At 42.2% G+C, this 26,180-nt stretch overlaps 2 protein-coding genes across 2 annotated transcripts; one reads left to right on the plus strand and one right to left on the minus strand.

Annotated features, from left to right (window-relative positions):
* Nucleotides 1–10,755: 10,755 nt before the first annotated feature.
* Nucleotides 10,756–17,081, plus strand: LOC124133455 (molluscan insulin-related peptide 3-like). The gene is made up of 3 exons (XM_046497887.2): nt 10,756–10,771; nt 11,997–12,191; nt 15,585–17,081. The coding sequence occupies exons 2-3, from the start codon at nt 11,999–12,001 to the stop codon at nt 15,746–15,748; spliced, it is 357 nt and encodes a 118-aa protein (XP_046353843.1). The 5' UTR covers nt 10,756–10,771; nt 11,997–11,998; the 3' UTR covers nt 15,749–17,081.
* Nucleotides 17,082–21,815: 4,734 nt separating this feature from the next.
* On the minus strand, nt 21,816–25,268 carry LOC124133411. Its single transcript, XM_046497817.2, has 4 exons — nt 25,153–25,268; nt 23,575–23,709; nt 23,304–23,372; nt 21,816–22,306 (listed from the first exon to the last, which is right to left on the minus strand). The coding sequence occupies exons 1-4, from the start codon at nt 25,229–25,231 to the stop codon at nt 21,831–21,833; spliced, it is 759 nt and encodes a 252-aa protein (XP_046353773.2). The 5' UTR covers nt 25,232–25,268; the 3' UTR covers nt 21,816–21,830.
* Between the last annotated feature and the right edge of the window lie 912 nt (nt 25,269–26,180).

The following is a 26,180-nucleotide window of genomic DNA, read 5'->3' on the forward strand; positions in this document are numbered from 1 at the left end:
GACAAGGTAAGATCAGCATCCACCATCCAGCTGCTTGTGTTTAGCATCAACCACTCTGGTTTCACTGGTCTACATGACTTACGGCTTAATTGTGGAACACCATTCACACTTGCTGACTCGCACTTGTTGAGTGGACTCTGATAGTAGCAGAACAAATACCGTATTCGACGTAATAAGCGCCCGGGGCGCTCTCAAAATTAGAAATTAGAGGCTCTTATTAGAATATAATTTTGGTGAAAGAGTCGAAAGATCATAAATTTTATGGTTTCTGCTGACAGCCTGAAATGATACAAAAGAAAAGTATGTGCGTATTGTAAACGACAGATATATTTTACAGAATTTAATTGCCCGTAATTAAGGTTGCATATGACACACGAGTGGGTATCATACACGAAGAAATGTACACGAATTGTGTACATTGATCAGTCGGAAGGGTGCTAATTGGGAATGTTCACTAGCCAATATATTTTCAAATATCGCCGTGGGCGCTCATTAGAGCAGGGCGCTTATTACGTCGAATACGGTATGTAGAAATTATGAATACAAATCAGGGTGTCCTCATCATGACCCTAACTTCAAAAGAAATCTATGGAACCCCTTGATCAATCTCGATAAACTCATATCTGTTTCTCCGATCTTTGGGTGAAGACCTGACAACCTCTCCACAAGAAGTCGCATGTAACTTTCTAATCAGCCTATTAGCCACAAGGCTTCTAAATAACTGATAGGACTGAGAGAAGCATTTAGACCTGCATAGCTGATCCTGTATCTCAAAGGGGGCTCTGGTGGCCCAGTCGTCTAAGGCGCCACAATTCACTGTGCAGAGTTGCGTCCCTTGGGCTGGCCAGGAACCTATGATTGTGGGTTCAAATCCTGGTTTGCCCCGATTGTGTTTCTAGGTTTGTCAGCACCATACCCGTGCTCGTGGGTTTCACCGAAGTGGGTAAACGTCTGAGACCTGCATCACTTTGGGCTTTCCTCTCACATTAAGCTGACATGCCATGATATAACTGGAATACTGTTAAAAGCGGTGTTAAACCCAACTCACTCACTCACTCCTGTATCTCAAAAATGAATTTAAATGGACAGTCCCTAATGTAAATGATAAAGACTGTCCTCTTTTTTTGTAAATATTTTGAACACACTTATGTATCTGAGGCCCCCCCCCCCAAAAAAAAAAGGAAGTGAACATATTGTTTTGGGTTCAGTTCCTGTTGGTATTGGCCTTCAAATCCTATTCCAAGCCATAACTTAAAAAACATTCAATGTTTTCAACAAAACTCAAAACTTGCCATATGCATTGCTCATCAGCTTAACTGTTGCCTAGTGGATGGGTTGTCAGAACTTCATGCAGAGAGGTGTCGTATCAGAGAAAAGATCTGATTTTATATGAGATTGTCCCACAGATATTGTACATGAAAGCCTGTATGAACACAGCTGGTTTAGTGGGAGCCTTGAACTTCAACTTGCCGTCCACAACATGGAGCCAGGTCAGGGGTTTGAAAGACGTCCAACTTGATAATTTAGAGACTTCATATCAAATGATAGGTAAATTCCTTTTCAGAATATAGATAAGGCACTGTTCCACAAATTTATCCTACAACTATCCTAACTATCATAATGTAGCAAGACTTACGACTGCATTGTGCTGCAATCGCTTAGCAGAATGTCCCAAGGGCTACTATTGAGCATTATATCGACCTAAAAAAATGAATCAAAGTATGTTTTTATCCCAAACCAATGTCAAGTATATCAATACCATGCCAACCATTTGATATTCTGAGGGATCTGGGAATTTTTCTCTAAAAATATCTGTTCCCCGAAATCTTTTGTCCTGTTTTACACACAGAGGACTTTGTTCACAGGACATGCTGGCTGTTGCTAAAGGTATTATGATATAGTTAGAAAAAACATGTAAAACTCAACTCAGTCACTCATTCCCTTTCAAAGAATTGTATGTTTTAAAACTCTAACTTAAAACTACATTGGGCCTCAAACACAAAAAGCCCGACCCCTTAGGAATGTGTAATAGTAGCAAAAAGCAAGATGCATGTAAGAATGCTGACAGAGAAACCAAAAGTTGAAATAAGGCCACAATTATTTGGACCCTGAAGGTAGCGTTGTAGCAAGGGATCACTGTACCTAGGTGCCAGTCCACTCCCCCAATTAAACATTAGCCATCCAATGAGCTTCTATCATTCCACACCAGAAAGTTCTGGGGGCGTGTTGGGTGTACAACTCAATGTGGCCTAGGGTAGACTTTACATTGCTGAACGTGTTTGCTCACAATTTGACCCTCCCGTCACATAATGCGGGCGATATAGTCGACACCTTGTCTGTAAAACCAGTCAATATTTTTCAACAAAAATTAGCAGATGTATCAAACAGATCCTGAAGTGGTGCCTTTTGCTCTTTATGGATTTTGGCATTATTATTTTTTCTTGATTTCCATGGAAACGATTTGTACTTAGTCAATTGAAGGGGGGGTTGGTGTCATTTCTGGAGCAGAACTAAAACTACTTTTGAACATTTTTCATCCAAACTTGGTACATGTATTAATCAAGGGCTGAAGTGGTGCCTTTTGCTATTTAGGAATTTAAAAAAAAAAATTTTTTATCCTGTTTCCATGGAAACATGTTTGACTTTGACACTGTTCATAGTGGGGAGTTTGTCCAGATCTTATCTATAAAACTAATAGGTGCTCTTTCTTGAAACTGTCCACACTCAAGGACCAGGTTGTCAACTGGGGCTTTTTGCTATTTAGGGATTTTTAGAATTTATTCTTCTCAAGTTTGCTTTTTACTCTGTTCATTGTGGTGTGTACCTGACATAGAAATACAAAGTTTTGAATCCCAATTCCTTGGTATTGCTTTGATAGCTCAATAACTACTCTTGTATACTGACAGACAGATTAGAAAGAAGTTCTCTCATCAAGTTGGACTTGGAGTAACAGTCAGATGACTTGTTCTTTCAAATTTGATGGGGCTGGGGGGATTAGTCATCTTCTGATGACTCTTGTTCACCTTTCGTTTCACCTTTCGTTCACCTTTCGTTCAATCCAGTTTTGATTAAACAACATGCTCCCGTGATACAGCTGAAATATTGCGGACTATGACATATATCCCCATTCACTTACTCATCCCAGTATTTCATTGGATCTGACTTTACTATTCACTTTACATCTACTTTACATATGTCTACTTTACTCAACTCTTATTACTTACAAGTCAAGTAAAGTGTTTGTATTTTTGTATGCAATTCCATGGCTGCTTGTATTTATTTAAACATTTGTTGTACATAGACAACTGTCTGACTTGAGATTGTTGTTGTGTGTAACTTCCCAGAATCAGCAGGATCTAAATAAAAATGGAACATTCAGTTTGAGAATCTTTTGGGACCTTTTTCAGTATAAATAGTCTTGCTGGAAGTAGTATATCTTGTACAGGAAGTCAGCACTTCTCTCACCAGCCCATTACTGTGGGTATTTAATTTTCTGTCTTTTCATGACTAAAGATGTCAAGCTTGTATGTAATACTTCAGTCACAGGTTTATTTTGGTAGGTCCCTTTTGTCTCCATTATATTTTATGTTGTTTTTTTACACCTAAGTGGTATTTTTTGAGTCAGAAGTAATGCAGTCATCAAAACAAAGATATATTTCCTTCCGATTTCGTCATCCTTTATTTCTTGAGCGGTTTCCAGAACTGGCCCTTGAGATGAAAATTAATTAAGTGTTCATTTTTTATAGAAAATGTTCCGTCACTTAATAAAAATATGGTCTTTGATGCAAGTCGTCATAACCAATTGGGGGCGGTTGGGTACCCTAGTGGTTAAAGCGTTCACTCATCATGCTGAAGACACGGGTTCAATTCAATTCCCGACATGGGTACAATGTGTGAAGCCCATTTCTGGTGTCCCCTGCCTTGATATTGCTGGAAGGCAGCGTAAAACCATACTCACTCACTCATAACCGATTGGCCAGACGACTTGTAACCAGGATGTTTTTTCTACAGCTGTATATACTTCTTCTAGAATCTATATGTATAAGGCATTGAAGTTCAACAAAGTGTTTGCTAAGTGTTGAATAACGGTTTTTGAACAGGTCACAAAGGTTCAAGTTCTAGTGCTTCTTTCCTAATATGCAAAACGCTGAAGCTATTACAGGTGTTGTATTGACATTATTGTGTCAGTGTATGCATTCATTAGTGTATGCATTCATTATGTATGCATGGTTCAGCTTGAGAATTGTCATCTTTATGTACAGTGGTTGAAACAGAGTATTTGTGAATATGCAATTTTTGTAGAGTCTTATATGATGTCAACTTCGAATTTTTCTGTCAGCGTTTTCAATATGTAAATCCAGAACCAGGGCTGTATCAAAACATGCCCCAAACATGTATATGTTGAGTGAGTGTTTTCCTGTCTTGTCACTTTGTGTAAGCAGTGAGTTTGCTTCCTGCACCTTCTACATGTTCTACTTGTTCTACTCTTTAATATCTGTCTCTTTTTACCACACTTTTTTATGCTTACTCCTACAAATCTAGATTCATCACTCTGTCAGTCCCCTTTTGAACTCGTCCTCATGTTGTGTCAGACTTGGGGACTTACCGTGTCATCGTTTCCCAAATGCCTGGATTGATGCTGACGATATCAATCACTGGATTGTCTGTTCCACTGGCCGCAGTAAAAAGCTCGAAACTTGCAACTTTAAATAAACACAGGCACATTGTTGGATTGTGTCTTGTCAAGCATTATACAAATAATTACTCTTGATGAGGTCAATATGCGAAAACAAGACCCAAGGACCCGACCCCTGAAGTGGTCTGGTCAGATCGACGAAGGAGTCCGGTCGGAGGGTTCTTGACCCGTGAAGATCCAGGGTAGAATAGGTCTTCAGCAACCCATGCTTGCTGTAAAAGACAAATGTGCTTGTCGTAAGAGGCGACTTTTGGGATCGGGTGGTCAGACTCGCTGACTTGGTTGATGCATGTCAACATATGCCAATTGCATGGATCGATGCTCATGGTGTCAATCACTGGATTGTCTGGTCCAGACTCGATTATATGCAGACCGCCGTCATATAGCTGGAATATTGCTGAGTTTGGCGTTAAACAACAAACAAACAAACGTTATTCATCATGTGATAGGTCAATACTGATTATGTGATGAGTCAATATTCGAGGTCAGTGTCAGTCACCTGATTTAAGGGTCTACATTGAAAAGTATTGTTTCGTCATGTTTTGAATTGACCAATAAAAAGGTAAGATTCTAAATAGAGGTATAACAATTATTAATGTTAACCTGTCAAGTTACTTCTGCCTTCATAGACTGTAAAAAGTGTGACTTGTCTGTTGTTTAACTCAGCAATATTCCAGCTATATGATGGCTGACTGTAAATAATCCAGTCTTACCAGACAATCCAGTGACTTTTATTTATTGTGAACAACAATCCATGCCGTCTGGGTCGAATAACACTCCATCATCCACGTCACCTTGCCTGACCACCCCATCCATTTGTCGCGTGTTACGTCCAGCATAGGTTGCTGCGGACCTATTCTAACCTGCAATCCCCATGTGGTGCTGATTGTAGCTGATGCCACTGGCATAGTCCCACAGAAATCTGAAGTAGAGCTAAGGTATGATAGCCCTTCGGCTGTATATGGTATATAGTGTGTAAATAGAGTAGAGAATAAGGTCGCCATTTGCAGATGTATCAATGCATATTTACACCTGACGATACAATACACCATTTGTCTACCCTTGTATCCATTCCTGTTTTAAGGATGCGTCCATCTTTAAAAGTAAAGTCTTTCTTAACAAAAGATATTACTCACTTGATAACTATAAGGTATACCTTGACGTTAATCACTAATCAATATGCTTTGAATAATGCTATTAGAAAGAGTGTAATTGAGCCATTTAGTCGAGAGAATGTCACTTTGCCGAGTAGGAACATGAATGTAACTTTGAGAAATGACTTAAATACAGTATCACGATAAATATTTTACTGTGACTCGGGTAACGATATGTATTGCAGTGAGGTAGGCGGGTATTAGGCATTGACATTGAAGTGGAGGACTGCTATGTATCCGCCCATACGTGGAACTTGCGATTACTGTGGATGTTCTCTCTCGACATTGCCCCTACTGGGTGCCTCATCCATCTTCATCTTGACCTGAGAACCTCCTTGTCTTCTCTGTACGATACAGTCCCAAGATAGTTAAGCACCACCCCTTTTGGGGGGTTGGTGGGAGGTGGAGGGGGGAGGTCTTTCGTCCTGTGCTTACAGGTATGTGTCAGAGATCTGTACATACGCCATTGACTTCAGTTTGATATACCAGGGTATGTCTCAGAAACCACCATAGCTGCTGAAACAAATGAGAGGAACACTATGTTTCTCCAGATGGTAACAGGTCCTGCGTGGTACTGTTGGCAGAGGTGACGCAATGCGCTGTGCAGAGTTGCTCCCCTTGGGCAGGCCAGAAGCTTGTTATCATGGGTCCGAATCCCAGTTCGCCCCGATTATGTTTCTAGGTTTGTCAGCACCATACCCTGCTCATGGGTTTCTGAAAAGTCGTAAACATCTGAGACCCATCATCACCTGGCCTGCAGAGTGGCTATCTTCCTTCCAGGTTCCTGCATACTGCAATCATTGCTGTGGTACATGTTTCAAGGCTGGTTTCATAACGAGCTTTCCTGTATTTCTAGTGACTTTAATTGTTTGTAATTGTTCTGTTGTAAGTCATCATGAATACTGTTTACATCACGTGAGCCCGGGTCCACATTCTTTGTGGATGACTTGATGTAGGAGCTCTGAATATGATCTTTGTACTATTTCTCTCTTGGTTGTAGACTGTTGATGAAATGATTGAGTTCATGATATGGAGATCGGCAAGCGCTGGTTTTGGATGCTTGTGACCTTCATGTGTATTGCTATGTTCTGTGAGTGAGTGATACTGGATGTTTCATATGGAAAACTCTACATATATATTGTTATGTTTCCATTGTAAATATTTTTCTTACATCATAATAAAACATTTTCATCATGAAATACTTGTGTCGTAGTTTCCATAAGCTGAAGCTCTACGAAGTCAACAACACCTTTTTAAAAAACACAGGAACATATTATGGTACAAGTCAAAATAGGGAATTGCATCTGACATCATTTTTGTCACTGATGCCTCAAATTTGGAAATGTCCCCCACATGTCTACCATGAAACTTGAACGAATGGTTTAAATTTGATGAAACATTTTTTTAACAAGAGCTGTGTGACACACTTTGAAATCCTTGTAGAAATATACACAAACCAGCCTGTACCAGTGGTTGATTATCAGATAGCATGAGCAGCAACCCACCTTCTGCCGAATCAACATTGGTTCATATAGTTTCAAGAACCTTTTTTTTTTTCATTTTAAGAAAGGATAAACCATCTCATATTGTTGTTGCTAAAATGGTGTCTTGATTCGTGGTGGAAATTTTTAATCAAACTCAGATAAGGCACACAGTGTAGCCACCCAAGACACAGTGTAACCACCCAAAACAAACAATGTGACCACCCAAGGTAAACAGTGCCTGCACCCAAGTCACATAGTGTAACCACCCAAGGCACACAGTGTAACCACCCAAGACACACAGTGTAACTATCCAAGGCACACATTGTAACCACCCAAGACACAGTGTAACCACCCAAGGCACACAGTGTAACCACCCAAGGCACACAGTGTAACCACCCAAGGCACACAGTGTAACCACCCTAGGCACACAGTGTAACCACCCATGACACATTGTAACCATCCAAGGCACACAGTGTAACCACCCAAGGCACACACTGTAACCACCCTAGGCTCACAGTGTAACCACCCAAGACAACAATGTAACCATCCTAGGTACACAATGTAACCCCCAAGACACACATTATAACCACCCAAGGCACATAATGTAACCACCCAAGACACACAGTGTAACCTCCCAAGGCACACAGTGTAACCACCCAAGGCAAACAATGTAACCACCCAAGGCACACAATGTAACCATGCACCCAAGACACACAGTGTAACCACCCAAGACACACAGTGTAACCACCCAAGGCACACAGTGTAACCATCAAAGGCACACAGTGTAACCACCCAAGGCACACAGTGTAACCACCCAAGGCACACAGTGTAACCACCCAAGGCACACAGTGTAACCACCCAAGGCACACAGTGTAACCACCCATGACACACAGTGTAACCATCCAAGGCACACATTGTAACCATCCAAGGCACACACTGTAACCACCCAAGGCACACACTGTAACCACCTTAGGCACACAGTGTAACCACCCAAGACAACAATGTAACCATCCTAGGTACACAATGTAACCCCCAAGACACACATTATAACCACCCAAGGCACATAATGTAACCACCCAAGACACATAGTGTAACCTCCCAAGGCACACAGTGTAACCACCCAAGGCAAACAATGATACCACCCAAGGCACACAATGTAACCATGCACCCAAGACACACAGTGTAACCACCCAAGACACATAGTGTAACCACCCAAGGCACACAGTGTAACCATCAAAGGCACACAGTGTAACCACCAAAGACACACAGTGTAACCACCCAAGGCACACAGTGTAACCACCCAAGACACATAGTGTAACCACGCAAGGCACACAGTGTAACCACGCAAGGCACACAGTGTAACAACCCAAGGCACACAGTGTAACCACCCAAGGCACACAGTGTAACCACCCAAGGCACACAGTGTAACCACCCTAGGCACACAGTGTAACCACTCAAGACACACAGTGTAACCACCCAAGGCAAACAATGTAACCACCCAAGGCACACAATGTAACCATGCACCCAAGACACACAGTGTAACCACCCAAGGCACACAGTGAATCCATCAAAGGCACACAGTGTAACCACCCAAGGCACACAGTGTAACCACCCAAGGCACACAGTGTAAATACCCAAGGCACACAATGTAACCACCCCAGGCACACAGTGTTATTACCCACGGCACACACTATAACTACCCTAGGCACACAGTGTAATTACCCAAGGCACACAATGTAACCACCCCAGGCAAACAATGTAACCATCCAAGGCAAACACTGTAACCAACCAAGGCACACACTGTAACCAACCAAGGCACATTTAAACCACCCAAGACACACAGTGTACCTGCCCAATTCTTTTAATCTTCATGGTGGAACGGTGTCCATCATGACAGGTTTAGAGTCGCCCATGTTAAATTTTAATAGCATTGTGGGTTAATTAAAACATATCCTTTTTTATCATATAATGGGTAGGTTTCTCGGCAGAATAAAGCCAACGGATAGAGATGCAAATATCAAAGGTCAAGTAGGGACAACCTTTTGTGTTTATAAACAAACATGGCGTCGCCCTTGTCATTCGTCAATCGAGTTAGAATTAACCATCGGGAATCTGGATAAACTACAGAGATAATTGCTATCATAAGCAAAAGAACAGTCTAATATACTTAAAATCAGTGTCTAACTGTGACGTCGCTAAGGCATTTTATAAGTTTTGGCAACTTTGGAGATATAAATTTCGAAACAATTTTGCGAGGGCACTAGCCCATGCCAAGCGGGATCAGTGGCCATATCTGTGCTTGTAGACCTCTGCGGCTTGAACCTTTTCCACAAATCAAAATAGTTGGATTTGGCCGAAATATATTTGAATTGTTACCTTGTTTCGTTTTGTCGCTGTGTGTACACTTGATTGCACTTCTAACGTTTTGACAGGACAGGCCGACTGTCAACAACGTTTAATCGTGGCCATGACGTCTAATAGACTAGGGTTAGAGTAGCTTCCCTTTGACAAAGGGCAGTTACTCTAGCGGACAGACCGATGGATTGCCGCGAAATGCAAGTAAAACAATTTGTTGTTATGCGTATATATTGCTTCGCCACTGTAAAAGAAACAGATTTCAGTTGGAACTATATTGGCTACTGTCACTGTCCGACTGACACATCACTTACCCTGTGACGTAATAAATATTAATGCGCGCATTCCAGGAAAACTCGCAATGTTTAGGTAATGTTTGTGAGAGAGGGAAAGCGATTTTCAATCACAAAATTAAAGAATGACATTATATGATAAAGAGGTTATCACGCTTGTGTGTTTGGGGATGGTAAATATCCTGTATTAGGAATAAACACTATATATTTAGCTCGTCAAGGCTCGCTAAATGCAATGTTTTCGCCAAGGCTCGCTAAATACAATGTTTATTCCTAATACAGGATATTTACCTTCCCCAAACACACTCGCGTGATAACCTCTATATATTTGTGCACACAATTCATCGTGAAGTGACCAAATACGGGGACTAGAAGGCTATAGGTTTGCTGTGGAATCTGCTGACCACTTGAGTGACAGAACAAGTTAGGTTGACAAAGGATAAACATTTCTATGTATTATTTCTCAAAATAAACATCAACACACATACATCAACGCTCCTTTCATGCAATACAGTGCATTTTAGAAGTTTTCATCTCCTTAAATAAACATCGCTTCAAAACAAGACAATCTGTCTTCATGTTGTCGGGTGAACTGGCGATACCGCGCCTCCAACTGAACGTCCGTTATAACTCATCTTTAAGACCGCTTACTTCCTAACTTCCTTGTGTTATTATCATTGGGAGTTGCGGTGGGGCTTCTTCAGAGAGAAGGCCTGTCGCAGGAAACTTATAAAAGCAATCTTTTCGCACAATAATCAAATCACACAGCCAAGCCCCAGGAACCACCAGGTAAGCGCGATTGAGTGAATGCATGTTGTTTAACGCCGCACTATTCCAAATATATCACGGAGGCCGTAATTACTCGAATGTGGACATGGTAAACCATTGACTGACGTCATGAACACGGCTTGTGCAGTAAGGGCAATATCCCCGTACCCGATAGGCTAGTCGACTCTTAACGGGGCATCAGGTATACTCCCCAGGGAGCTGAGAATGATTCTTGAGTGGACATTGATCCAGTGACCGGGGTAATAATAGCGCTTTGAGCATGCCCCTGAGTGGTGTGGAAGTATGCGCAATATAAGTAGCCTTCATTTTTATTATGTACAGATTAAAATAAAAAATGCAGCAAAGAGGGTTTGGGTGATCCTGGCACAGTCAGGCTGGTTAGGCTCATCATCAGCTCAGGACCGTTGCCCCTTCTACACCCAGCCCAGACAGCGAATGGGACTTCTCCCAGGAAGCGCTGCCTTTACAAACCCACCGAGAACCTTTCGGAGAATGTGAAGACTCCCCAACACTGCAGCCTTCTGCATTACCCAGATTGTCAGAAGGGCTGTATTCCTGGTAGCAAACCCGGGTACTCTCCCGATGTCAGTCAACAGATTGGGAGGTACCAAACCTAAGGCACCGAGAACAATGGAGAGTCGGACAACTTGGTACTTGGGATGCAAGCGTGACATTTCGAACGCGAAGTCCGCATATTTGCCATGTTTTTCCTGAATCTTGTCAATCACATTAGTGTCAAAAGGGACAGAAAATTCAATAATATAAATTATCAAAAAGGACAAGTACAGGTTTGTTGGCCTGGATACATATGAGGCTGTAAACGGGCATATTCCAAAGAATTTTATATTTATCATTTTTCAATGACGCCCTCTCCGTTTGTCTGGATGACATGATACTTATGTCGTATATAAGATTCATAATCAATGGTATATATTTCTTTAAGCTATGTCGTATATAAGATTCATAATCAATGGTATATATTTCTTTAAGCTATGTCGTATATAAGATTCATAATCAATGGTATATATTTCTTTAAGCTATGTCGTATATAAGATTCATAATCAATGGTATATATTTCTTTAAGCTATGTCGTATATAAGATTCATAATCAATGGTATATATTTCTTTAAGCTATGTCGTATATAAGATTCATAATCAATGGTATATATTTCTTTAAGCTATGTCGTATATAAGATTCATAATCAATGGTATTTATTTCTTTAAGCTATGTCCATCCATGTCCTATGGTCGATCTGCTTGGTGTTCGGACTGCTGTGTGGTGCGCGGCCGGTATACGCAGGAACGACACGTGTTTGTTTCCTCAATGATCGCAACCCCGACCCCAGGGGTATCTGCAACAATGTCCCTGAACAAGTGTCGAAAATCTGCAGTGTATACGGGAGAAGCGTGCGTTCAGTTGGTAAGTCTGTGTCTTCTGTTTGTTTGTTGTTTAACGTCGCGATCAACAATATTTCAGCTGTATGACGGCGGTCTATTAATAATCGAGTCTGGACCAGATAATCCAGTGATTGTTATCATGAGAATTGATTCAGGCAATTAGGATACGATGACATGCATCAACCAAGTCAGCGAGCCTGACCACCCGATCCCGTTAGTCGCCTCTCACAACAAGCATAATTACCTTTTACAGCAAGCATGGGTTGCTGACCCGGATAGTCACTGGTAATGTGTCTACTGTTAAAACAATGGGCACGGGTGGCCCGGTCGTCTAAGGCGCCGCGATTCGCTGTGCAGAGTTGCGTCCCTTGGGCACGCCAGAAACCTATGATTGTGGGTTCCAATCCCGGTTCACTCCGATTATGTTTCTAGGTTTGTCAGCACCATAACCGTGCTCGTGGGTTTCACCGAAGTGGTAAACGTCTGAGACATGCATCACTTCGGGCTTTCCTCCCACATTAAGCTGACACGCCGTGCTGTTAAAAACGGCGCTAAACCCAACTCACTCACTCACTCACTCTGTTAAAATATTTAGTGTCTAATGACTACACTACAGACAGGAGGCTGCGTATGTGTATGTGTATGTGTATGTAATTTTACAGTACTTTGAAATTGAGTAAAAATTCATTTGGATTACTTGTGTTTCCTTTATCCAAAGTTGCGTATAGTCTGTGGGGTATATAGAGTTACAACTTTAATAATTAATAATTAACTTGATTTAAAAAAATAAAATAATAAAATAGAAGAAAGTGTGGTTTACTCGATATATGTCAGGGTAATGTCCCTTCCAAAACCTACATAAAATTTTGTTTTGTTTTCGTAAAGTTATTAACATATGCTCGTTGCGAAGAAATCAAACCTGTTCACAATGTTTCTATTTTATTCACATAGTCTTACATTTTAAGTTGGTCGTAAATGAACAATAAGTCTTAGTAAGTACGTGATGGTAAATCAACACGAGGCCTCAGTAAGCACGTGATGGTAAATCAACACGAGGCCTCAGTAAGCACGTGATGGTAAATCAACACGAGGCCTCAGTAAGCACGTGATGGTAAATCAACACGAGGCCTCAGTAAGCACGTGATGGTAAATCAACACCCAAGGCCTCAGTAAGCACGGGATGGTAAATCAACACGAGGCCTCAGTAAGTACGTGATGGTAATTCAACACGATGCCTCAGTAAGCACGTGATGGTAATTCAACACGATGCGTTATTAAGGTTTCCACATGTATAAATGACCCGTGAAGATCCGGGGTAGAATAGGTCTTCAGCAGCCCATGCTTGCCGTAAAAGATGACTATGCTTGTCGTAAGAGGCGACTAACGGGATCAGGTGGTCAGACTTGCGGACTTGGTTGATGCATTTCATCGATCCCAATTGCGTGGATCGATGCACATTATATTAATCACTGGATTGTCTAGTCCAGACTTAGTAAGAACGTGATGGTAAATCAACTTAGCTCCTTAGTAGGAGGTGATGGTAAATCAACACAAGGCATTTAATAAGTACGTGATGCTAAATCAGGACACGGCCTTAATAAGGGCGTGTTTGTAAACCAACACAACGCCTTAGTAGGAGGTGATGCTAAATCAGGACAATGCCTTAATAAGGGCGTGTTTGGAAACCAACACAACGCCTTAGTAGGAGGTGGGGCGGTCGGGAAGCCTAGTGGTTAAAGCGTTCGCTCGTCACGCTGAAGACCCGGGTTCGAATCCCGACATGGGTACAATGTGTGAAGCCCATTTCTGGTGTCCCCCGCCGTGATATTGCTTGAATATTGCTAAAAGCGGCGTAAAACCAAACTCACTCACTCACTCACTCACTAGGAGTAGGAGGTGATGGTAAATCAGCAGAAGGCAGAAATCATAACAACATCGTAGTAATGATGTGATGGTAAATCAACACAGCTCCTTAATAAGGACGTGATAGTAAATCAACACAGCGCCTTAATAAGGACGTGCTAGTAAATCAACACAGCTCATTAGTGAGGACGTGATGGTAAATCAACACAACTCCTTAGTGAGGACGTGATGGTAAATCAACACAGCTCCGTAGTGAGGACGTGATAGTAAATTAACACGTCTTAGTAAGCACGTGATGGTAAATCAACACAGCACCGTAGTGAGGACGTGATGGTAAATTAACACGTCTTAGTAAGCACGATGTGGTAAATCAACACGTCCTAGTAAGCGCGTGATGGTAAATCAACACAGCTCCTTAACTAAGGAAATGAAGGTAAATCATAAAAACATGTCAGTAAGGACGTGATGGTAAATCAACACAGCACCGTAGTGAGGACGTGATGGTAAATTAACACGTCTTAGTAAGCACGTGATGGTAAATCAACACAGCACCGTAGTGAGGACGTGATGGTAAATTAACACGTCTTAGTAAGCACGATGTGGTAAATCAACACGTCCTAGTAAGCGCGTGATGGTAAATCAACACAAGGTCTTAGTAAGGACGTGATGGTAAATCAACACGTCCTAGTAAGCACGTGATGGTAAATCAACACGTCTTAGTAAGGACGTGATGGTAAATCAACACAGCACCGTAGTGAGGACGTGATGGTAAATTAACACGTCTTAGTAAGCACGTGATGGTAAATCAACACAGCACCGTAGTGAGGACGTGATGGTAAATTAACACGTCTTAGTAAGCACGATGTGGTAAATCAACACGTCCTAGTAAGCGCGTGATGGTAAATCAACACAAGGTCTTAGTAAGGACGTGATGGTAAATCAACACGTCCTAGTAAGCACGTGATGGTAAATCAACACGTCTTAGTAAGGACGTGATGGTAAATCAACACGTCCTAGTAAGCACGTGATGGTAAATCAACACAAGGTCTTAGTAAGGACGTGATGGTAAATCAACACGTCCTAGTAAGCACGTGATGGTAAATCAACACAAGGTCTTAGTAAGCACGTGATGGTAAATCAACACGTCCTAGTAAGTACGTGATGGTAAATCAACACAGCGCCTTAGTAAGGACGTTGTGGGTTTTTCAGCGTGGCTTCAGAAAACTTCTTCCTGTCTGGAAATGAAAAGCTGTACTATCGATATGAAAAGTGTATTGAAAAGTACTCACTCACTCACTCACTCACACACTCACTCACTCACTCACTCACTCACTCACTCACTCACTCACTCACTTGATTTATTATGTTGATTTAATAATTGAGAATTAAAAACACTTTATTGGCTTGTTGGTTTTGTTTGTTAGGCTTACAACTTTTTTATCAGCCCTCGTATCACCGCCTTCATATCATCCTTCACAACCCCCCGTTCGTAGCGACCCCTTCACATCTACCTCTGAATATCCACCCCTTTTTATGTGAATGTTTTCTTCAGATGGCGAGTCAGGCCAGGAATTAGTGAAGTACAGAGCGTCCAAGAAGTCTGCGTTCTCCTTCCTGGACAAGCGGACCGGATCGCAGGGATTTATCTGCGAGTGTTGCTGGAATCAATGTTCTGGCCGTGAGCTTGTGGAGTACTGCCATGCCGGTCAACAGTAACTGTGAACACAAGCGTTTACGTGACCTAAAGTGCCCTTTAAGCTGCAGCTTAGTGTCATACATATTCGCCAGACACCCTGTATAAATAGTCGACCATGAACACATTCGAACGAAGGTTGGTTGGAAATGTGTCATATTTAACATGTCATTGTGTTAAATATACTGATAGTAATTATTTTTGTCAGTTGCCCAAATATACACGAACGTCTTAGAGGAAACGTTTATCACAAAAATGGATGTTTTCAACAAAGGAAATTTTGTATAATATAATTTTGCTATGAACGAATGTTACATGTCAGCCAGTCATACAGTCGTCTAAAGGGTAAAACGATCCTCCACACACAAAAACAAAAACAAAATATAACCACAAATTATTGAATTAAGATTATACTTTTTAAAATAGTTTTAATACATTTTGAACAGTTTACAAAAGACCATATTTTCATAGTAACACGTGTGACCCACTCAACTTTGGCGCCGCATATCGCTGTACAGAGTTGCCTCCCTTGGACGTGCCCGAATCTACATTCGTGACCAACTCGTGCCATTCCGGGACAAGCATAATGTAGCCGTGTTGGCTACGGAAACATATACGCGTGGTGGCGAATGGGAAATCTGTTGTGGCTATGAGTATTTCTAGGTTTGTCACTGCCATATTCGGGCTTAGCGCTACGATTGACGTAAGTCTGTATTAAAGTATGGGAGCTACGATCGACTTAGCGCTAAGCTCGCTTTGTGGTACAGGGCCCTACGTGACTTCGGGCTTCGTTCCTACCTGTGATGACACGCTGTGGCATAACTGAAATACCCTTAGTGCCGGTAGATCCAACTCCTGTAGTCATTCTTAAGCTCCGCCCCAGAGCGTGATACCCCCGTTAACTTCCAGGTATCATGGTCTATAGAGAGCCCGCGAACGGACTATCCCTGTGAGGAGCTTGAATGAGCACATTCTACTCTACTCAAAGCGCAACTGTTCCTATGTCGGTTTTGAGGTTGTCAAAGACTGGGAAAGCTATAGGCTTTACTTAGTTTCGTTCAATATCCTATAAAAAGCTATCCTATAATTTTGTGAAAGGAGAAATTCGATTCCGGAAAATGATTATTTCACAACCACGACCACTGGATCTGAAAACTTACGTGTGTGAATATTGTGTGCCAATAAACATGGATTGGACCATTAGTTACCTCCTAGGATTTGGCTTGTGTTTGAATATGAAGAGTGAGTGAGTGAGTTGGGTTTAACGCCGCTTTTAACAATATTCAAATTATATCGCGGCGTGTCAGCGTAATGTGAGAGGAAAGCCCGAAGTGATGCAGATCTCAGACGTTTACCACTTCGGTGAAACCCACGGGCATGGGTATGGTGCTGACACACCTAGAAACATAATCGGGGCGAACCGGGATTGGAACTCACAATCATAGGTTTCTGTCGTGCCCAAGGGACGCAACTCTGCACAGCGAATCGCGGCGCCTTAGACGACTGGGCCATCCGTGCCCCTGACTATGAAGACAGTCTGCCAAGTGTGTAGATCGATGCTCACAATGTCAATCACTGGACACAAGTACATGTACTTAATTTGATGACATTTAGAACAAAATAATTTGTGTCAAAAGTCCTGGAAATATATAATTTGGCTTGAGGTTTAACCTGAAAAGATGGGTACATGCAATTGCATACATGAGTGGGATAACATCCCACCAACACCTACCAATGTTATCCCACTCATGTATGCAATTGTTGTTACTGTTAATCCTCTACTGTTAATCCCCCACCTACTATATATATTCTGTACTATGTCCCTCATTCAGTCTTGCTTGACAACGGTATAAGGATCTATACCGAAACGTCGCTTTTCACAGTATTAAAGAAGTTGTTATCCATAGAATTGTGTCTATCTTGTCATCCGTCAACTTCTAAGCAATGCCTATCAAACAATTTAATTGTGTTTTATCTTGTACTTCTTTGTTTACGTCGCACTCGGCAATATTCCAGACATATCACGGCAACCTTTAAGTGATCGTGTCCGGATAAACCAGGAGTTGGTATAAAAAGCAATCCCCTATTCGAGGGTCACGATGACCTGCGTCAACGAAGTCACCAAGCCAGCACACCTGATCCAATCTGTTCGCCTCACACAACAAGCCAAGAGCGCCCGACTACCCTACAATCTAAGGGCTACCTAACCCCAACCCTAACTCTAACCCATCTGATCCAATCTGTTCGCCTCACACAACAAGCCAAGAGCGCCCGGCTACCCTATAACCTAAGGGCTACCAAACCCTAACCCTAACCCTTATCCACCTGATCCAATCTGTTCGCCTCACACAACAAGCCAAGAGCGCCCGACTACCCTATAACCTAAGGGCGTCCAAACCCTAACCCTAACGCTAACCCTACCCACCTGATCCAATCTGTTCGCCTCACATAACAAGCCAAGAGCGCCCGACTACCCTATAATCTAAGGGCTACCTAACCCTAACCCTAACGCTAACCCTAACCCTAACCCTACCCACCTGATCCAATCTGTTCGCCTCACACAACAAGCCAAGAACGCCCGACTACCCTATAACCTAAGGGCTACCTAACCCTAACCCTAACCCTAACCCTACCCACCTGATCCAATCTGTTCGCCTCACACAACAAGCCAAGAGCGCCCGACTACCCTATAATCTAAGAGCTACCTAACCCTAACCCTAACGCTAACCCTACCCAGCTGATCCAATCTGTTCGCCTCACACAACAAGCCAAGAGCGCCCGGCTGCCCTATAATCTAAGGGCTACCTAACCCTAACCCTAACCCTAACCCTAACCCTATCCCACCTGATCCAATCTGTTCGCCTCACGCAACAAGCCAAGAGCGCCCGAGTACCCTATAATCTAAAGGCTACCTGACCCTAACCCTAACCCTAACCCTAACCCACCTGATCCAATCTGTTCGCCTCACACAACAAGCCAAGAGCGCCCGGCTACCCTACAATCTAAGGGCTACCTAACCCCAACCCTAACTCTAACCCACCTGATCCAATCCGTCTGCCTCACACAACAAGCCAAGAGCGCCCGACTACCCTACAACCTAAGGGCTACCTAACCCTAACCCTAACCCTAACCAACAAATCGGTGCATCGGGGTATCCAACAATTTCGGTTTAATTTCATGTTATGTGTTTATATCCATTTTGATGTCCTATTCTTATGCATTCGATCTCCGGTGTAATATTTAACGACAGGCTTATACTCGCTGTATATGATACACAGTATCGCAGCTGTGGCCCCCACTATAATGTTACCATGGCAACATGCCCGCATTTGGTATGATTCTTACTCAACTCGGGTGTTGACGTAATTACAACAGGAAAAACGCAAGTACTTAATTTGATCATATTTAGAAAATATAATTTGTGTCAAAAAGTACTAGAAAGATATTATTTTGCCTCAGGTTTAACTTAAAAAGATGGGCTGTTCACTGTACATGTCGGACATCTTGACACAAACCTGCAAAAAAATGGAGAAAACAAATTTACGTTTTGAAGTATTGACCAAAACAGAATATGATGTCTCTAACAAACATTCAAAACTGCAGCTGAGCTGTGTGTCTGAAACCCCAGTCTCTGATGATGCCCCGGACAGTGTCTTGTCCACCAAGACAACAACCTCAGTATCAAACTACTGTAGATTTAAGATTTTTGCTCTGTGCACATTAACTAAAGTTTTATCGCTACACCAGGCACAGACACCAGACTATTCATGTAGTCAATCGTGAAGGCTTCAGACCTAAGGGGGGGGGGGGGGGGGGGGGCGGGGCGGTCGGGTCGGGTAGTGGTTAAAGCGTTCGCTCGTCACGCCGAAAACCCGGGTTCGATTCCCGACATGGGTACAATGTGTGAAGCCCATTTCTGGTGTCCCCCGCCGTGATATTGCTGGAATATTGCTAAAAGCGGCGTAAAACCATACTCACTCACTCAGACCTAAAGGATTTTCATGGGAAGATGAAATGACAATGAACCCAAGATGATGTAGACTCTACATGCCGCGTTCCGTCTTTGGCGGACCAGATGGAATGGTAAGACACATCATAAAAATATAGGTTTTGCCACTGTCAAGAAGGACGGTGTTGCTGAAAAGTAACGGGCACCGTTAGAGCTACAGAGATGTTATATTCCAGTAAATAAATACAGAAAGAGCTATGAAATATGAAGACAAAATACCAGGATGGATCGGCACGTGACGCTTTTGTTGACACATATAGAGTTCTGTATCACCAGATTGGCCTATGAGTCACCGCCTCTATGTAAATTTATGATCCAATATATCTCGTGTCAAGTTTCACTACGAAAGTCAATGCTTTTACATAAAGCTTTTAAAATTAGATGGAGAGCCAATACTATTAAACATCCAGGTGGATTAAGGGTCGAAGTTGCGTGTTGATCAAAAGGTGTTTCTGACTCTCCATTGACACTGGGTAAACATGCCAACACAGGCCTGACAGGGGGTGGCGTTTACACTCGCCAAATGTTGCCATAGCGCGGGTGCAGAATCATGTACTGAAACACTAAAACTGAAACAACAGAATATTATGAAAAGTCCAAACTGATATAACATGGTGTTCCAATAGTAGTAATATATTGTATGTGTTGTTGATAAGACAGTAGAACTGGAGTGTTCACCAGTGTGATGAAACCCACGAGCCTGGGTGTGGCGCTGACAGACCAAACCTAATCGTGTAGAATCTGAGATTCGAACCTTTGGTCAGCTGATCTCGGCCCTGCTGAAGGACATAATTTTGCGCATCATGAAATTGCGTCTCAGACAACCTGGCCACCCATGGCCCGAAATAGTAAAGTAGGACTTCATGGCTTTACCCACAAACCAGTCTACCTTTTCAATCGATACATATTGCAATATTTTGTTCTGTGTTCCGGAATATTGAGTAAACATAATGTAACAAGTTTCGTTATTTTTTTGGTTTAACCTTAACCCTTCACAGAAATGCTTTCACAAATGATGTTTCCCTTCGAAATTGAATGGGGGCGGTCGGGTAGCCTAGTGGTTAAAGCGTTCGCTCGTCACGCCGAAGACCCGGGTTCGATTCCCGACATGGGTACAATGTGTGAAGCCCATTTCTGGTGTCCCCCGCCGTGATATTGCTGGAATATTGCTAAAAGCGGCGTAAAACCATACTCACTCACTCGAAATTGAATGACAAAATGGCGGAAACGAGGAAGGATTTTTCCCTCACGTTGGCGTGGTCAGACCATGCAGACTTTGACTTCGTAATACTAGTATTTACTTTACTGTGTAGCAAATATGACCTGCATGTACAATCAGTGTCAAAAGCTTCATCTCTCAGTATATCGCAATACGTATCGCAGTACACTTCCGCTGGTGGTAATCCTTTGATTCGTGAGAAGTGACACTGAGTTACGTTTGAGACGAGCTTGTTTATTGGACATGTAATCCCATTCGATAAATATGGCGTCTGTTGAGGTCAGAGGTCAAAGTTGTGACTTCAAACTGTGAGTATGGCCTGTCAACCAGCGAGACGAAAGCGACACGCAGTTACAGCACGCGAAAAAAGGGAAATTTGTCTGTTTAAGGAAAAACACCCGTCAGCAAGTTTGAAAACCATCAGCAAGCATTATGACACTGAATTTGGACATACCATAGGAAAATCGACAATTGGTGACATTTTAAAAGACAAACAGAAGTGGCTTAATCTCCCGGAAAATTCAAATGATCCCGTGTAGCAAAACACCAGAAGCTGGAAGATGCATTATATCTTTGGTTGTGTGACATGACAAGTCGTAATGTGCCCGTTAATGATGAAATGCTGATAGAGAAAGCTCGCGATTTTGGTGGCAAAATGGACATTTCTGACCTTGATTACATATTACATAATTGAAGGGAAGTAACTCTTCCAGTAAGAAGCTGGTTTCAGTTATACGGAAATTCGTTTATACGGACGAATTGTGAAATGACGCAAGCGTCCGTATAAACGAGGCACGACTGTATATTGCAATATATTGTGTTTACCAACATACAGCCAGTTGATAATATAAGGAAACATACAACAGGTGACATGATTTTATTTTGTGCAAAGAGCGCATGTCAGCTCCCATCCCTCAACATATGGTGGGCAAGGTAAAGCACCGCATTTAGAGTCGACCAGGTACAAGATATGGCCGTTTGTGTTTGCCTTACCCCCGGCGACAGCTTCTGCATCGCCATCAACACAGACATAATCAGTGTGACCAGTATAGTGTTCAGTGGCACCCCCAAAGAGGTACCCCTTGTATTCCAGGTGCCACCCAGGGAAGCACTCATTCCTGGCAGGGACCATGACAGCACTCCTCCTATGACGACTGTGACACACCACACACGGGATATCATCTTGAAACAGTTTATGAAGAGGCGCTGTCTCTGCATCAGTTTGATACTCTGCACCATAGAGATCGCTTTGTGATCCTACTGGAGAATGGTTGGCGTAGATAGGTGCCTCAGGGAGGCACAGGGTTGTTCCTGGTCCACCCGGGGCCTGGTAATGGCTTCCTCCAGCATAACCTGACATTAGCCCAACTGTACTTTAATGTGAGATAAGATAAAGTTGGTTGGTTGGTTGGTTGTTTTGTTGTTTAACGCCGCACTCAGCAATATTCCGGCTATATGACGGCGGTCTGTAAATAATCGAGTCTGGACCAGACAATCTAGTGATTGATATCATGAGCATCGATCCACGCAATTGGGATCGATGACCAGCCAAGTCAGCCAGCCTGTCCACCCGATCCCGAGATAAGATAAAGTTGGTTGGCTGGTTGGTTTGTTGTTTAACGCCGCACTATGACGGCGGTCTGTAAATAATCGAGTCTGGACCAGACAATCTAGTACATCATGAGCCTCGATCTACGCAATTGGGATCGATGACCTGCATCAACCAAGTCAGTGAGCCTGACCACCCGATCCCGTTAGTCGCCTTTTGCGACAAGCATAGTCGCCATTTACGGCAAGCATGGGTTGCTGAAGACCTATTCTAGCCCGGATCTCCACGGGTAGATAAGATAAAGATACTATTTGACTATAGTAGTATGTTTATCTTATCTACCCGTAAATATCCGGGGTAGAAGATAAAGATACTATTCGACTATAGTTATTGATTTTCATATTTATGAAATAACAAATACATAAATGTTACAATCAGTTTTGTGGAGTGGTATTCTGGCATAACTACTGATAAAACCATCTGAAGGAAAGTAACTCTTTCAAAATGTTTAATGGTAGACATGTGGAGAACATTTCCAAATCTGAAACATCAGGGACCAAAATGATGTCAGATGCGATTCCTTGTATTGAGTTGCACCTTATGTTCCCGTGTTTTTCCAGGTCAACAATTGACTTGCCTTTGCGTGTGTTTGTGACTGGTAACACTGGTGGGCAGGATACGCTGACCGTTTCGGGACCACCTGGTATTATCACTATTTGATAGTGATTCATATACACATGCCCATGATACAGTCGGAATCGTACAATCGACGTATAAAAAGAGTTTTGTTACATTTTTTACCTTTATACATGACATCATTTCCTGACGGACATGTTGTCCTCCCCCACCGAGTGAACACAGCTCCTCCTTCTAGACATGGCCAGACAAAAAAACAGATTTCTGTACATACAAATAAATGCACAATGTAAAGACGTTTTCCGGTGCAAAATGACATGGTTGTGAAACCACGTAAACCTTTGTTGATTTTTCTTTGTGCGGTATGGTTCATGAAAGCCTAAACGTTTTCATAGTATTGTGTCATGTTGTGCCAAAAGACAAAGATAAGTTATACCCAGGTCGCTTCCGTGTGGAGTGAAAGTTTCTGGTGGCAGAACCTTCTCTCCCAGATAGAGTCTCAGCAGTGACCTCAGATCATGCAAGAACCTCCGGTTGGTTGACGGATGTGTGTACGGATTGTAGATATCAGCTGTGAAAAAATAAACATATTCGGTGAAGGAGCTTCTCTAAGTTTAATTTAGTATCAGATTGTCTGACATACTCACGTGATTTGTCCATATTGTAACGGGACACGTCATTAATATAACCCCGTGATTTGTGCATATTGTAGTGGGACACGTCATTAATATAACCACGTGATTTGTTCATATTGTAGTGGGACACGTCATTAACATAACCACGTGATTTGTTCATATTGTAGTGGGACACGTCATGAACATAACCACGTGATTTGTTCATATTGTAGTGGGACACTTCATTAACATAACCACGTGATTTGTTCATACTGTAGCAGGACATGTCATTAACATAACCACGTGATTTGTTCATATTGTAGTGGGACACTTCATTAACATAACCACGTGATATATTCATATTGTATCAGGACACGTCATTAACATGACAACGTGATTTGTTCATATTTTAGTGGGACACGTCATGAACATAACCACGTGATTTGTTCATATTGTAGTGGGACACTTCATTAACATAACCACGTGATTTGTTCATACTGTAGCAGGACATGTCATTAACATAACCACGTGATTTGTTCATATTGTAGTGGGACACTTCATTAACATAACCACGTGATTTGTTCATATTGTAGTGGGACACTTCATTAACATAACCACGTGATTTGTTCATATTGTAGTGGGACACTTCATTAACATAACCACGTGATTTGTTCATATTGTACTGGGACACGTCATGAACATAACCACGTGATTTGTTCATATTGTAGCAGGACACGTCATTGACATAACCACGTGATTTGTTCATGGAGTAGCAGGACACGTCATCAACATACCCACGTGATTTGTTCATATTGTAGCAGGACACGTCATCAACATACCCACATGATTTGTTCATACTGTAGCAGGACACGTATTTACCATAACCACGTGATTTGTTCATATTGTAGTGGGACACTTCATTAACATAACCACGTGATTTGTTCATATTGTAGCAGGACACGTCATTAATATAACCACGTGATTTGTTCATATTGTAGCAGAACACGTATTTACCATAACCACGTGATTTGTTCATACTGTAGCAGGACACGTATTTACCATAACCACGTGATTTGTTCATATTGCAGTGGGACACTTCATTAACATAACCACGTGATTTGTTCATGGTGTAGCAGGACACGTCTTTACCATAACCACGTGATTTGTTCATGGTGTAGCAGGACACGTCATCAACATACCCACATGATTTGTTCATACTGTAGCAGGACACGTATTTACCATAACCACGTGATTTGTTCATTTCGTAGCAGGACATTTCAATTAAGACGAAAATATACACCATGTGTTGTAGGGAGGCTTATTCCTTGTTTCATAGAATGCCTTGATGTGGAAGGAAAACTGACAGTCGATCGTCTCAGTGTGAACAAACGAACACTTACCTTTGACCATCCCTGCCGCCAGGACGATGATGGTAGCATGCAGCGTTAACGTCATGGTTGTGGACCGAATACAACCCATGCGGTTGTGGTTATAAAGACGTATTCTACACGGTTGGGACATAAACAGCTGGCATAATTTCAATATTTCCACTGTCCAAACACATCAAGGTGTTCCTCAATCAACGTTTTCAAAACACGCTGAGTACCAGCACTGGAATGTTTATTTGCCCAGCTGTTGTTGCGCATTTAAATTCTATATCTCTAAAGTGGGTCTTGATGCAGATCGATATTAAAGTTTGAAGACATCATATTGTGTGATTTATATGAGGTACATATATGTAGATATAAAACGTCAATGCAAGAAAATAACCAGTCTTGATTATCCTCTGAAACAGATTCCATTTGGCGTAAAGGTAAAAATAGCTGCTAAAATATATGAATGGACCACTGAAAATCAGTGGTGACACCATCTTCCCGAGGCAAGAGAGTTAACTGACTTTAAAAGTCCAGTTTCCAACCTTGCCGAACTAGGCTGGAATTCGTAGGCTCGATCGTAGCGCCACCAGTGGCTATTGCGAGTTATGTCCTTTCTATGCCTCTCCTACTGACCAATCAGATTCAATCTCTCGTATCACTTGCATTTGCTTCAAACAAAACGGTGGCGCCCAGTCAAGACGATCTGATCGATAATCAAGATCTATATTGTGATAAAACGAGTCTTACATCGCTAAGTGCATCAAATCACGAGAGCACCTTGATTAAAAACATGAAAAGATTTAGAAAATATCTGTTGACAGCAGTTAGCGGTGCACATGCTTTGCAAATCCTGCAGTCGACCGAAATCTGCATGACACTTAACGAACCGGATTTCGATTTCGGTGCGCGATTTTGATTGGACTATGCGTAGACTCGTTAGTCCAGCCAAAATGAAACTCCGTAATACCAGCCTAGTTCGGCAAGGGTGGAAACTGGACTTTTATAGTCAGTTAACTCCCTTGCCTCGGGAAGATGTGATGACACCAGATGTT

This window comes from Haliotis rufescens, unplaced genomic scaffold (genome assembly GCF_023055435.1).
Source record: "Haliotis rufescens isolate VD_foot unplaced genomic scaffold, xgHalRufe1.0.p SCAF_21, whole genome shotgun sequence".
Lineage (NCBI taxonomy): Eukaryota > Metazoa > Mollusca > Gastropoda > Lepetellida > Haliotidae > Haliotis > Haliotis rufescens.

Bases quoted from the DNA above. Each gene is read 5' to 3' on its own strand.
- LOC124133455 (XM_046497887.2), top strand. From the start codon at position 11,999: ATGTCCATCCATGTCCTATGGTCGATCTGCTTGGTGTTCGGACTGCTG. The intron at 12,192-15,584 runs GTAAGTCTGTGT...TGTTTTCTTCAG, and splicing joins GAGAAGCGTGCGTTCAGTTG to ATGGCGAGTCAGGCCAGGAA.
- LOC124133411 (XM_046497817.2), bottom strand. From the start codon at position 25,231: ATGGGTTGTATTCGGTCCACAACCATGACGTTAACGCTGCATGCTACC. The intron at 23,710-25,152 runs GTAAGTGTTCGT...ATTTTTTCACAG, and splicing joins GGCGGCAGGGATGGTCAAAG to CTGATATCTACAATCCGTAC. The intron at 22,307-23,303 runs GTAAAAAATGTA...GGCTAATGTCAG, and splicing joins AAATGATGTCATGTATAAAG to GTTATGCTGGAGGAAGCCAT.